This window comes from Oryctolagus cuniculus, chromosome 17 (genome assembly GCF_964237555.1).
Source record: "Oryctolagus cuniculus chromosome 17, mOryCun1.1, whole genome shotgun sequence".
NCBI lineage: Eukaryota > Metazoa > Chordata > Mammalia > Lagomorpha > Leporidae > Oryctolagus > Oryctolagus cuniculus.
Window position 1 is genome coordinate 34,339,181 of NC_091448.1, and position 15,117 is coordinate 34,354,297.

A 15,117-nucleotide genomic window follows, 5' to 3' on the forward strand; every position below is an offset into this window, starting at 1 on the left:
CAGCCAGTGCCAGCTTATTAGCATAAACTAGCAGCCCTGTCACCGGGGAAATTCCAAGGACTCTGGGGGCTGCTTCCTAGCAACAGGGGACAGAGGCCAGCGGCTGCTTTGTTACACACCCAGCCATCCCACCCACAGACCCTAGAGAATCAAAGTTTATGCTCACACTTAAATCTGAACACAGATGTTTATAAGGCTCATAAACAGGAAACAATCCAAATAGCCTTTAATGGGTAAATGAATCAACTGTGACATATCCATACAATGGAATACTACTCAGCAGAAAGAAAAAAAAAAGTATGAATCTACATAAAATGGATGAAATTTAACTAAATTTTATTAGACAAAGGACTCAGGAACAGGGAAAAATAAAGAACAAATCAGCCAGGACTTGGAGAAGAGGGAAGCACAAGGGAATACTGGGGGTGACTGAAATGTTCTGTGTAGTGTGGTGGTAGCAGATACATGACATCTGTCAAAACCCACAGAACTACGTATCAGAAAAATTGCATTTTAATGTATGTAAATTAAAAACACAGGATGTGTGGGGGAGGACAGAACGCAGACTAAACCAGATGAAACCTAGCTGTATTATAAATGAATCATGTAATCACAATGAAAAAGATAGGAGGCCGGCGCCGCGGCTCAATAGGCTAATCCTCCGCCTAGCGGCGCTGGCACACCAGGTTCTAGTCCCGGTCGGGGCGCCGGATTCTGTCCTGGTTGCCCCTCTTTCAGGCCAGCTCTCTGCTGTGGCCCGGGAAGGCAGTGGAGGATGGCCCAAGTGCTTGGGCCCTGCATCCCATGGGAGACCAGGAGAAGCACCTGGCTCCTGCCTTCGGATCAGCGCGGTGCGCCGGCCACAGTGCGCCGGCCGCGGCGGCCATTGGAGGGTGAACCAATGGCAAAGGAAGACCTTTCTCTCTGTCTCTCTCTCACTGTCCACTCTGCCTGTCCAAAAAAAAAAAAAAAAAGATAGGAAAGAAGGGAACTAATGTAATTTTGAATATAAGGACCTAAATCACTTCAGGATAGGGTTTTGACATGAGAACAAAAAAGACAAAGAGCACTATATTCTAGGTGGTAAATTTCTCATGGGCATAGGTCAACAGTTCTAAAATACTTGGTTTTTACATTCAAGTTGAACAAGTGAAATATTACAGCTAATGTATTAGAGCCAGGTTTCTCCTGTTAGAAGAAGCATTAGAGACAAGAAAGGGGGTTAAAATGAGCCTATGGGGTTAGCTGGTTTGGAGGTACAGCTAACAATATAGATTCATCATTTTTTCTTAAAAAAGATTTACAAACATAAACAAATACATAGAAATGCATGTATTAACACGAATAATACGTTTCCATGGTTCTTCAAGAAGGGGTTGATTCTATTAGGGCTTAGGTAGGGAAAAATACAAGGTAAGCTTGGAGCATGTTTTGCTGTGAGAACGTAATATGTAAACAAACCAACCATTAAGGATGGGATTTATCAAAAGGACAATGGAATGAACTTACAATTTCTAATGATTACAACAACCTCAAATCACAACTTTAGAACACAACTCAAAGCGTAAAATAAATGTTAACCTATACTGACACAATTAAATTGGGAAATAAATGTGAAGATGGAACAACTTTTCTTTATATAACAATAAAAAAACTATATGAGAAATTAGGGAACTGGAAACTATCATTAGAACATTGCAGTGGGTTCATTTGCCAAGTGAGATAATCACTTCCCTATCAGAGCAGCAGCGTCTGGTTCAGCATTCCTGCTGATGCACCCTGACAGGCAGCTGAGTATGGCTCCAGCACTTGGGCCTCTGCCACACACATGGGAGATCCAGCTAGAGTTTGGAGCTCCTGGCTTTGGCCTAGCCCTGCTCTAGCTATTGTGGGCATTTGAGGAATGAACCAATGGATGGAAGGTATCTTTGTCTCATTATGTTGCTCTGCCTTTCAAGTAGATGAAAATAAATATGAAAAAGAGAGGGCCGGCGCTGTGGCGCAGTAGGTTAACGCCCTGGCCTGAAGTGCCAGCATCACATATGGGCGCCAGTTCTAGTCTCGGCTGCTCCATTTCCGATCCAGCTCTCTGCTATGGCCTGGCAAAGCAGTGGAGGATGACCCAAGTCCTTGGGCCCCTGCACCTACATGGGAGACCCGGAAGAAGCTCCTGGCTCCTGATTGGTGCAGCTCCAGTCGTTGCAGCCAATTGGGGAGTGAATCATCGGATGGATGACCTCTCTCTCTGCCTCTCCTCTCTCAGTGTAACTCTGAATTTCAAATAAATACATAAATCTTTAAAAAAAGAAAAAGAGAACACTTCAGTAGCAATCACTAAAGGTAGGTGCTAAAATCAGTAGGCAAGAGGTTAGCTGAAATGGTAGTTCTGTGCAATCTCTGCAATCAAGGCTGACAGTGCCAGCAACAAACACCAACATCACGTCCCCTGATGTGATGCACTGACGAGCACACCATCTCTCTGGTAGCCTTCCAGATAAAGTATAACCTCAATTTAATGTACAAAAGCTTTGGACCTAAATGGAACATTCTATAAAGTCTTCTTAAAAAACACCAAGGTCACGAAAGCAAGAAAGACTAAGGAACTATCATAGACTGGAAGAAACATTAAAACAAAATGTAATATAGGCTCCTGGACTTGATCCTGGCACAGAAAAAGGACACTGGTGAAATAAAAGGTGAAATCTGTACAAATTCTGTAGTTCAGTTCATAGTACCATAATCAATATTTAATCATGGTTGTCTGGTTATATAAATTAACAAAAGTATAAGAGAACTTCAAAAAGCTCATGGAAATGGAATTAAAAGGTAAGTTTATTTTGGTGCAAAAAAATGATGAAATACACGCATACAAGGCTCCTTCAAAAAAGTCCTGGGGAGGGGGGATACACATGCACAGTGGTTAAGATGCTTCTGGGGGAGCCAGTGCTGTGGCACAGTAGGTTAAACCTCCGCCTGTGGCACCAGCATCCCATTTGGGCATTGGTTTGAGTCCTGGCTGCTCTATTTCCAATCCAGCTACCTGCTAGTGGCCTAGGAAAGCAATGGGATATGGTCCAAGTTCTTGGGCCCCTGCACGCACGTGGGAGACCCAGAAGAAGCTCTAGGCCTCTGGCTTTGGATTGGCCAGCTCCAGTCATTGCAGCCTTTTGGGGAGCGAACCAGCAGATATAAGACCTCTCTCTCTCTGTCTCTTCTCTCTATAAGTCTGTCTCTCAAATAAATAATCTTAAATAAATAAATAAATAAATAAATAAATAAAAAAAATAGTGCTTGGGACACCCAAATCCCACATAGGAGTATCTGGTTCCAGTCCCAGGTACACTTTTTTTTTTTTTTAAACAGGCAGAGTGGACAGTGACAGAGAGAGAGAGAGAGAAAGGTCTTCCTTTTGCCGTTGGTTCACCCTCCAGTGGCTGCCATGCCAGCGCACCGCGCTGATCTGATGGCAGGAGCCAGGTACTTATCCTGGTCTCCCATGGGATGCAGGGCCCAAGCACTTGGGCTATCCTCCACTGCACTCCCTGGCCACAGCAGAGAGCTGGCCTGGAAGAGGGGCAACCGGGACAGAATCCGGCGCCCCGACTGGGACTAGAACCCGGTGTGCCAGCGCCGCAAGGCGGAGGATTAGCCTACTGAGCTACAGCGCCAGCCTCCAGGTACATTTCTGGTCTAGCTTTCTGCTAATGCATAACAAGAGAGGCAGAAGATGATGGGACCAGTAGCTGAGTCTCTGTCATCCATTCAGGAGATTCCTAGTGTTGGCCTGTCCCAGCCTTGACTATTGCAGGCACTTGGGGAGTCAACTAGAAGATGGGAGATCTGTCTTTCAAATAAAAAAATGAAAATCAATTTAAAAAAATATTTTAGTTCTTGGAAAACATATGTTATAAAAAATTGTTCAGGATTTTCAAAAATGTTCTGCACCAAAATAAACTTGACTTTGAATTCCACTTTTCAGTCAATTTTTCTAAGCCCCCTTTTAGAATCTAGACAAAGGGTATACAAGAACTCTCAAGATTCTTACATTCTGGGGCCGGCGCCATGGCTTACTTGGTTAATCCTCCACCTGCGGTGCTGGCATCCCATATGGGCGCCAGGTTCTAGTCCCGTTGCTCCTCTTCCAGTCCAGCTCTCCACTGTGGCCTGGGAAGGCAGCAGAAGATGGCCCAAGTCCTTGGGCCCCTGCACCCACGTGGGAGACTGGGAGGAAGCACCTGGCTCCTGGCTTTGGATTGGCACAGCTCCAGCCGTTGCGGCCATTTGGGGAGTGAACCAATGGACAGAAGACCTTTCTCTCTATCTCTCCCTCTCACTGTCTGTAACTCTACCTCTCAAGTAAATAAATACAATCTTTAAAAAAAAAGATTCATACTTTCTTCCGCACATTTAAAATTATCTCAAAAGTTAAAAAAATAGGACAATCATTAGAGTTTTAATTATTAAGGATCAGAATGTTGTGCTGGGTTCAAGTGAGATAAACTGAAAAAAGCATTAGACCAAAATTTCAGCCCATTCCTGCCAGTCATGCTGAGCCTGAAGAGAATCACACTTACTTCCCTGAAGCTCAGGTTCCTCTGCTAAATGGCTACAATGCCCAACTCATCCATCACAAAGGTTACTCAAGGAATCAATGACACAGTGGCCAAAGTTGGCCAAAAACTACATACTCATGCACAAATCAAGCACTGCAACGACATTTTTAGACTCGAGAAAATATCTTAAAAATGATTTATTTATCTGAAAAGCAGAATGACAAGAGACAGAGATCTCCCATGTGCTGGTTCATTCCTTAAATGCATGCAGCTAAGACTAGGTCAGGACAAAGCCAGGAGGAGCCCAAAACTCCCTCCAGATTTCCCACGTGGGTGGCAGGGACCCAAGCACATGGGCCACCATCTGCTGCCTTCCCAAGAGCATTAGTAAGAAGCTGAATTGGAAACAGAGTGACCTGGACTCAAACCAGCTCTGATATGGGATGCCAGCAACCCAAGCAGTGGCCAAATGTTATACTACCTCACCTGCCCCGGGCCTAAGGAAAACTATAGAAAAATTTTCTAGGAATGAACTTGAGACACTAAATACTGAAACAAGATAACAATAGAAAGGCTGACAGAACTGTGCCCTTCAGCAAAAGAAGAAAGGCTAAAAAATAAAAGAGTAGGGAATGTAAAAGGGAACAGGAAGTGCAAGAAAGTAGGACAAGCGGTGCGGAGCGATTGATTCTGCTCCCTTGCTTCTTCCCTCCCTCACTGCTTCAAAAAATCTAGCACAGCCAAGGCTGGCAGGTTCCATCAAGGGCGAGAGAAAACCCCAGTATCCTTGGCATCACTGGGGAACAGGAGAAATCTTTTGGTCTCTGAGGCTGACTGTGATTCTAAAATGACTGAGATAGAAGCTTCTTATGAGATATGAACCCTCACCACACAACAAAACACTCAATGTTTGATCTTGTCCACACTGCTAAACAGCCACTAATACAAGAGTACAAAAAGGTTTCTGGTCCCATTTTTAATAAATTGCAGAGGCATATTTTCTCAGGTTCATTTTATTAACAAAAAAGGCAAACTATTTTGAACAAAATAAACTATGAGTCACAGCATTCAGCATGACATTAGACATGGAAAAGTGAACACTATTCATTAAGTAAAATATGAGAAGCAGAGATGTCTCACAGGTATATATAGCTAGTCATGCTCTTTCAATAGTTGCTTAGTCAACTTTCAGTATAATTTTCACAAATATATAGCAGCTTAAACACAAATGCAGGAGCACAATGATGAAGTTTGGCAACTGTTTTCAGTTAACTGAGTATGCAGGAAACTTTCTATCACAATCTCACTGTGACATAAACCACTGTGCAATATGCAGGAATCTTTAAATGCAACGACACTGAAGTCAACGGTCAACTAATGAAAACAAAGAGGGATTTAAAATATTTGTTGTTCCACACTTGTATTCTGAGAGGCAGAAAATAATGAAAACATTTTAAATGATCTTATGTGTGCCCACATGACCAGGGACATGACCAATCCATATTAAGTCATTTAAAATTATATTTGCAGAACTCACACAACAGAAATATTATGTTATTAAAGTGTGTCTGCACTTGAACAAGCAAGAAAAGAAAAATAAATTAAAATGTTATTCTGTCAACACATTCCGAAGTGTAAATTGAGTCTAGTGTTACTTCAGTTATTCACGTAAAGTGTCTGTAGGTATCTATTCATAAGTAGTTTTTCTATTCACTAACCTATAGGTCCCAAGGAGACCATAAACTGTAACTAAAACGCACTGGAATACATTTACATACAATGGAGCATCTAGCCACAGACAGACGAGCAGTACTGCTGAGCGGGTCCCTGAGTGCGTGCCCGGCCTCTGGGTACATCTTCTGGCAGTTCATCAGCCTCTGTCATAGCAGACAACCGCTTTTTGTTAAAGCACTCATTTGCTAAATTAATTGAGGACTATACTGTTATTACATTGCAAAGAACCCCTCCCCCAGTGTTGATCTCTTCCTGGGTACTACTATCTTCTACTAGAATTGAGCTACTTCAACAGTTTCTGAATTACTTTCAGGTAAGGGTGATGAAAAAATAAGACCAGATCTGATTATCTGACTGATGACAGTTTTGAGCACAACCACAGCACATTTCAGGGTCAAACTAGCTTGCAAGTCAGTTCTCTTGACTTTGCAATTACCTTCCATTGTTTTCATCAGTATTGAAGGTGAGATTTTCAGGATCTATTTGTTCACCATCAGGAAAACTGGAATGTGTACCTACAAAAAAATTACAAGATAAAAAATTATTAAATTTAAGAGCAGATAACATAACAAGAGTATTTGCTTTCTTGGTCTTTAAATGATCTTCTCCAATGTGTTTCTTAAGTGGTACAGATATGCTGGGCTGGGAACAAATGTCTGCCTTCAGAGAATCTGTGATCTGAGTCACATGCAAGCAAACGCAAAGAGAACATAAGGAAGAAAAATCAAAATGTGTAAAAGACACCCACAGGGACAAGGTGAAAGGCACTGACTGCCTCACCCTCCTGCCTGGGAACCCTGCAGGGCAGCTGAAGAAGGGAACCAGAGATGAGGATGATGTATGCTTGCAAGAGGTAGGCTTTGTAAGCATAAATGCATCTCAAAGCCAATTAAACTGTATAAAAACTCACCAGCACTCAAAATAACTAGCCCAAAATTTGATGCTTCCTTCAGAAGCAGAGGCAATTACAAAAGGTGTGTTAACACTAACAAATCACCAAACACTTGCCTCTTTACTGAAAAATGAATGAGAATGCCAGGAATGTATGCAAATGAGAAAGCTGACAATATCTGTCATTCCAGTAATCTTGGAGAGGACTGCTCAACTTGATGATTAAGGCAACTTTCAATGAATATTTCTCTAACTTACAGTATTCCCTTTATTGTTCAATCTGCATTTTAGAAAATCACTAAAAAGGTGATGGCACATTCATGTTAGAATACCAGAGTTCCATGAAAAAATGAAGTTTATGAAATCCTAAATAAAGTATAAATGCATTTAAGTGAAAAGAGCACAATACAAAACTACAAAATGCAGTTTCATTTGGGTAAAAGGAATACAAACAAAACCAGAAGAAAACAAGATAAAATATCAATACTGGTTTTCTCTTGAGGAGTTATTTTCCTAACAACTTTTTTTGGATGGGGTGGAGAGAATAAATATTGATGATTCCATAATTTGCATGCATTTCTAAGAAAACAGAAAAGATTATTAAAAAAAAAAAAACATTATTTTATACTAAGCTAGAAAAATCTCTGAAAAGTAAGAACACCTAACATCTGAAACCTCCCCAGTCGTGGTGAATGTTTCCTCTAAAGGGCCAGACAGGAAATAGTGAGGCACTGCAGGCCACGAATGACCTCTGCTGAAAATCCTCCTGTGCGTCGTTTCAGGTGAAAGGCTACGGAAAAGCAGGCTGTAGTCACCTTCTCCACCCAGCACACAGCACTCCTGAGGTTCTAGTGAAGCCACACACTATCCGCCAGGTTTTTTTAGTACTCACCATATGGTTAACCAAAGAATGTTGTTTCACAAATGACAACAATTTAAAAAGAAGCAGAACAAGGAGAAGCAAAAGCAGCAGAGCAGAAGGAGTCTAAGTAGAAACAGCAGCAGTGGCAGAGGAAGAAGAAAAAGCAGCAGCGACAGCCTTAATTAATCTGTGTGAAATGACACCATGTGCTGCACCTTCATCTGGGGGCTGTGCCATGAAAGAGTCCTTGAATCCACCCATGCTCGCGCTCGCGTGCTCTTCCTGCTCTTCATTCTCAGTGTCACATTCAATGTCACTGTCGCTACTCATTCCTAGCAGGAGAGAAGGGAAGAACATGCTTCTCATAAGAAACCAGTGTAAATGAAAGCAAAGGGGAACCTTCTCATCTACTAACCTCAACATCCTGCTGAATTTGACATGAAACACCAAGATTTTAACAAATCAAACACCAAGCAAACAAAATAAGGATACAACTAATCATGCAAACCTCAGTTCTTACCACTTTTTTAAAACAGTGGTCTAATTTTTGTTCTCAAAGTTTAAATTTTCCCTCTCCGCAGTACCTGAAAGCTCTAAGTTGAAACCACATTGATTTTCTTTCCTCAAATCAATTTTTTTTCCCTGCAGTCATAACAGGAACTCCTGATTCCCAAATCATTGTAGACATAATTATCAGCTACATAATAAACATAAACATACTATATAAAAATGCACAATATAAATGCATTAAAAATTAAAGAACTCCTGGGACTTGCATTGTGGCTCAGTGGGTTAGGCCAGCACTTGTGAAGCCGTTATCCCATATGGGCACTGGTTCAAGTCCCAGCTGCTCTGCTTCCAAACCAGCTCCCTGCTAATGTACCTGGAAAAGCAGAAGAAGATGGGCTACGCGCTTGGGCCCCTGCACCCACATGGGAGACCCTGGTGGAGTTTGGGGCTCCTGGTTTTGTCCTGGCCCAGCCCAGCAGTTGTGGTTAGTTGTGGAATGAACCAGGCAAATGGAAAGTATCTCTCTAAGATTTATTTATTTGAATGTCAGAATTACAGAGTCAGAGGCAGAGACAGAGATATCTCATCCACCTGCCAGTTCACTCCTCAAATGGCCACAATGGCCAGGGGTGGAGCAGGCCAAAGCAAGGAGCCAGGAGCTTCATCCACATCTCCCACATAGGAGGCAGGGGCCCAAACACCTGGGCCATCTTCTACTGTTTTCCCCGGCACATTAGCAGGGAGCTGGATCAGAAGTGGAGCAAGCAGCTAAGACTGGAACTGGTGCCCATATGGGATGCCAGCTTTTGCAGGCAGTGTCTTTAACCAGCTATGCCAACACTGGCCTCCAGAAAACTTTACTCTGTCTCCCCCGCTCTGTCACTCTACCTTTTAAATAAATAACTTTTTAAAAATTAAAGCACTGGGGCTGGCGCTGTGGCATAGCGGGTAAAGCTACCGCCTGCAGTGCTGACATCCCATATGTGCACGGTTCAAGTCCCGGTTGCTCCACTTCTGATCCAGCTCTCCACTATATCCTGGGAAAGCAGTGGAAGATGGTCCAAGTGCTTGGGCCCCTGCACCCATGCGGGAGGCCCTGAAGAAGCTCCTGGTTCCTGGCTCATGGCTTCAGATCAGCGCAGCTCCAGCTGTTGCAGCCATCTGGTGAATGAACCAGCAGATGGAAGACCTCTCTCTCTCTGCCTCTCCTTCTCTCCGTGTGTAACTCTTTCAAATAAATAAATAAATCTTTAAAAAAAAAATTAAGGCACATCTAACAATAATTTATATCCTGTTTGGGCCTACAGTTCTGTTTTTGTAGATAGCAAATTTTTAAATTCTATAGATAATATTATTTAACACTTTTTTCAAATTTATTTTTACTTTCTCTGAAAGGCAGAGAGATGGGGGTTGGTGGGGGGCATGGGGAGAAAAAAGATAGAGAGAAACTTTCCACCTACTGCTCACTCCCCAGATACCAGCAACAGCTGGGGCAGGGTTGGTCCAGGCTACAGCCAGGAGCCCAGATCTCAATTCACGTCTACCACAGAGATGGCAGGGATCCAAGATTTTGAACCATCACCTGCTGCTTCCTGGGATGAATATTCACAAGAAGCTGAATTTGATGCAGAAATGGTACTCAAACTAGGGACTCCAATGGGATTCAGGAATCCCAAACAGCATCTTTTTTTTTTTTTTTTTTTGTGATTTTTTTTTTTTTTTTTGACAGGTAGAGTGGACAGTTGAGAGAGAGACAGAGAGAAAGGTCTTCCTTTTGCCGTTGGTTCACCCTCCAATGGCCGCCGCTGCAGCCGGCGCACCGTGCTGATCCGATGGCAGGAGCCAGGATCCAGGTGCTTTTCCTGGTCTCCCATGGGGTGCAGGGCCCAAGCACCTGGGCCATCCTCCACTGCACTCCCTGGCCATAGCAGAGAGCTGGCCTGGAAGAGGGGCAACCGGGACAGAATCCGGCGCCCCAACCGGGACTAGAACCCGGTGTGCCGGCGCCGCAAGGTGGAGGATTAGCCTATTGAGCCACGGCGCCGGCTCCAAACAGCATCTTAAAAACTGCTGAACCAGATGCTCAACCCAAGAGACACTATTTCTGTTTCAGTAACATAGTGATTAAAAACAACAACAACTAAATATCTTTCTGCTACAAATTCTTATAAATAACTAGATAAACATAAATGAATGAAACATTTAAAATACAGGATGGTGGGGCAGGCACCTGTACAGCTGTGAAGACACTGCCTGAGGTGCCTGTCTCTCATACTGTCCCACCAGATTCCTACTAATGAAAGGCAACAGGTGATGGCTCAAATACTAGGGTCCCTGCCATCCATGTGAGAGACCTGGATTGGGTTCCAGGTTCCAGGTGTTACGGGCATTTGAGAAGTAAACCAGCAGATGGAAGACCTCTATCTCTCAAAAAACAAAACAAAACAAAACAAAACAAAACTTTCCTTAATTAAAAAACCAAAACAGGACAGAAATCCAGAGATATCAGAAATAAAGGACAAGGAACACTAATGGGACAGATGCTACAGCTGTCCTGGAGGTGAAGAATTTTAATACTTCTTTGAGGACAGGGAAAGGAAAGAAAGCTTTAGACCCACCATAGAAAGAGTTAAAACTGAGACTAAAATTCCATCTTTTGTGTGAAGATAAAGTCTTATTGAAAGACTAGCTTAGAGAAAGTCTGGCCGCAAGCATAGGAAAATGACAAGGAATTCTGTCTGGTTCTGCCAAGCTCTACAGAGAGGGGAAAAAAGTATCACTTCAAAACTCAAACTCAATTTTAATGCCTCAGGGCCGGCGCTGTTGCATAGTGGGTAAAGCCACTGCTGTAGTGCCGGCATCCCATATGGGCGCCGGTTCGAGTCCTGGCTGCTCCACTTCCCATCCAGCTCTCTGTTATGGCCTTGGAGGGCAGTAGAAGATGGCCCAAGTCCTTGGGCCCCTGCACCCGCGTGGGAGACCTGGAAGAAGCTCCTGGCTCCTGATCAGAACAGCTCCAGCCATTATGGCCATCTGGGGAGTGAACCAGTGGTTGGAAGACTCTCTTTCTCTCTCTCTGCCTCTCCTCTCTCTTTGTAACTCTGATTCTCAAATGAATAAATAAATCTTTTTTTTTTTTTTTTGGGGGGGACAGGCAGAGTTAGACAGTGAGCGAGAGAGAGAGACAGAGAGAAAGGTCTTCCTTCCGTTGGTTCACCCCCAAAATGGCCGCTACAGCCGGCACGCTGCACCCATCCGAAGCCAGGAGCCAGGTGCTTCTCCTGGTCTCCCATGCAGGTGCAGGGCCCAAGGACTTGGGCCATCCTCCACTGCCCTCCTGGGCCACAGCAGAGAGCTGGACTGCAAGAGGAGCAACCGGGACAGAATCTGGCGCCCCGACCAGGACTAGAACCCGGGGTGCCAGTGCCACAGGTGGAGGATTAGCCTAGTGAGCTGTGGCACCAGCTCTAAATAAATAAATCTTTAAAAAAATTTTTTTGAATGCCTAATTTGGATGTGGGGTTTAAAGTTGAGGTTCAAATCTCAATAAATTAACATAAAAATTGTTCACGACCTGGTGCTATCTGAATAAAGCAAATATAAAATCATCTATGGAGGAAAGGTTTTAGGTAAGGTGCAGTAAGCACGTACATTCTACCCTGTCTTTCCCTCTGAATCCAGCAATACAAGCTGGACAGAATGTATGGCATAGCTACTTAGAGATTTTGAAAAGTAAGAACAGACATGTAGTTGAAGCCAGTATTGTCAGTAGCACCAAATCAGCAGATTAAAACAACATCTGGAGTCTCATAAAACTATACTCAAAAATATATAACATATGATCCAAAATTACCCAGCATATAAAGAACAAGAAGAATCAACAAACATCAAAGCTGAGATAACAGGGATGTTGGTTTTATCTAATACCGGTTTCTAAGCTGATATAAAAGGGCTCATGGGAGTTGAGTGTGGTGGTAACTTAAGCCACTGCTTGCATCCCATACCAGAGTGCCAGTTTGAGTCCCCACTGCTCTGCTTCCAATCCAGCTCCCTGCTAATACACCTTAGATGCAGCAAATGTTAGTCCAAGTACTTGAGTACCTGCCATCCCTGTGGCAGATCCAGATGGTATTCTGTCTCCTGGCATTAGCCTGGCCCAGCCCCAGCTGCTGCAGTCATTTGAGGAGTTAACCAGCAGATGGAAGATCTTGCTGCCAGTCTGCCTTATCAATCAATCAATTAATTAATCTTAAAAAATGCTAACACAGACAATATACCCCTAATACACATAAACTTCTGTGAAGTGAAGCACCCATGACATATCCTAGGAATTCTCACAGAGGGTAAAAAAAAAAGTCTCAAAGGTGTGTTCCAAAATAAACAAGGCAAACAATCCACCTAAATCAAGAATTAGCAGATACACAAAAAGAAGGAAAGTACTATGGATTGTTCAAGAAATGAAACAACTTGTAAGAAACTACACAATTCTACTTAACTTGGAAAAGGTAAACTGTTAAAAAAAATATATTTTCTAGAAATGAAAGACAAGCCTTATATTTTAAAGCATTATATAATCAGAGTATACAAAAAAAATTAAACATTTTTTAAGATGCGTTTTTATTTGAAAGGTAAAGAGACAGAGACAGACACAGAAAGAGATCTTCTGTCCAGTGGCTCACTCCCCAGAAGCCCACAACAGCCAGAACTGGGCCAGGCTGAAGTTGGGGGGCAAGACTTCAATATAGGTCTCTCATATGGGTGGCAGATACCTAGTTACCCGGTCCACCAAGATGTGCACAGTAGGAAGCTGCCTTCCAAGGTGTGCACAGTAGGAAGCTGAAATCTGACATGGAGCTAGGACTGACTCCCAGTCACTCAGATACGTGAGGCAGGTGTCCCAACAGGCTAAGAACACTTCACAAAGATGAAAATGTTAATAGGTGGCTAAGACAACTTTTTTTTTTTTTAAAGAAGGATTAATAAACTTGGAGAGCTAAAGGATTTGAACAAGAAAGCAAAAAAAAATTAGATGGAAGTTATTAAAAAAAATTAAGAAGCAAGGGAACTGGGCCAGCGCTGTGGCATAGTAGGTTAAGCCTCCGCCTGCGGCACTGGCATCCCATATGGGTGCTAGTTCAAGTCCTGGCTGCTCCACTTTCAATCTAGCTCCCTGTTGAGGGCCTGGGAAAGCAGTAGAAGATGGCCCAGGTAGTTGGGCCCTTGCACCCATATGGGAGACCCAGAAGCTCCAAGCTCCTGGTCAGCCCTGCTTTGGCCATTGTGGTCATTTGAGGAGTGAACCAGCAGATGGAAGACCTCTCTCTGTTACTCGATCTTTAAAAAAAAAAAAAAAAACAGAAAAACTCCAATGAAACAAAACATTGTTCTTTGAAAGAGTCAACAAAACTGAAAAGCCTTTAGGCAGACTCACTAAAAAAAGGGAACAAAATTACCAGCATCAAAGTTTCTAATTTTACAAACACTAAAAAGATAATAAAGATAAAATATAAACAACTTGACTCATGAAATCAAGAACATAGACGAAATAAACTCTTTGAAGAATGGGCCATCAAAGAAGGAGGTACCTTTCTCTGAAGGGAGGAGAGAACTTCCACTTTGACTATGACCTTGTCTAAATAAGATCAGAGTTGGCAAACTCAAAAGACTTTCACAGCCTTGGCAACTCATGACAAGAGCCTAGGGTGATTACTGAAGCCATAAACAAGAGTGTCAATTTGTTAAGTCAACAACAGGAGTCACTGTGCACTTATTCCCCATGTAGGATCTCTGTCCTTAATGTGTTGTACTATGTGAATTAATACTATAACTAGTACTCAAACAGTACTTTGTGTTTCTGTGTGGGTACAAACTGTTGAAATCTTTACTTAATATATACTAAATTGATCTTCCGTATATAAAGATAATTGAAAATGAATCTTGATGTGAATAGAATGAGAGAGGCAGCAGGAGCTGGGAGGGTTGTGGGTGGGAGGGAAGTTATGGGTGGGGGGAAGCCACTGTAACCCATAAACTGTACTCTGGAAATTTATATTTGTTAAATAAAAATTAAAAAAGAAAGAAAGAAATTCTTTGAAAGACACAAACTACCAAAGCTCAATCATAGAAAAATAGAAAACCCGAACATTTTAACTATTAAAAACAGAACTTGGGGTAGCAGTTGTGATGCAGCAGGGCAAACTGCCACCTGAGACACCTGCATTCTACCTCTGAGTGCTTGGAATCAAGTTCTGGCTACTGGGCTCCCAATCTAGCTTCCTGACGATGCATTTGGCAGGCAACAGAGGATGGTCTACATACTCACATTCCTGCCACGGGGATGGAGTTCCAAGCTCTTGGCTTTGGCCTGGCTCATCCCTGCCTGTTATGGGAATTTGGGGAGTGAACCAGAAGATAGAAGATCTTTCTCCTTCTGCCACTCTTTCAAATTAATCAATTAATTAACAAATAGTCTTCTTAAAAAACTTATAAATCTAATAAAAACTCCCAACAAATAAAACCATAGCTCCAAATTATTTCATTAAATTATACAACATAATTTCATTAAAT

General features: G+C 42.7%; 1 protein-coding gene across 11 annotated transcripts in view; it reads right to left on the minus strand.

Annotated features, from left to right (window-relative positions):
- TRIM37 (tripartite motif containing 37) overlaps window positions 1-15,117 on the minus strand; it is a 171,955-nt gene that overhangs the window by 26,865 nt on the left and 129,973 nt on the right. For 5 of the 11 annotated variants that reach the window (XM_051824777.2, XM_070060977.1, XM_051824776.2 and 2 more), the window contains 2 exons: window positions 8,256-8,372; window positions 6,724-6,802 (listed from right to left, as the gene is read on the minus strand). In XM_051824777.2, coding sequence (XP_051680737.2) covers window positions 6,724-6,802; window positions 8,256-8,372 — 196 coding nt within the window. Of the gene's footprint in view, window positions 1-5,550; window positions 6,803-8,255; window positions 8,373-15,117 lie in introns of those variants that run through there. The other 6 variants (XM_070060979.1, XM_070060978.1, XM_070060982.1 and 3 more) reach the window with 4 other exon arrangements.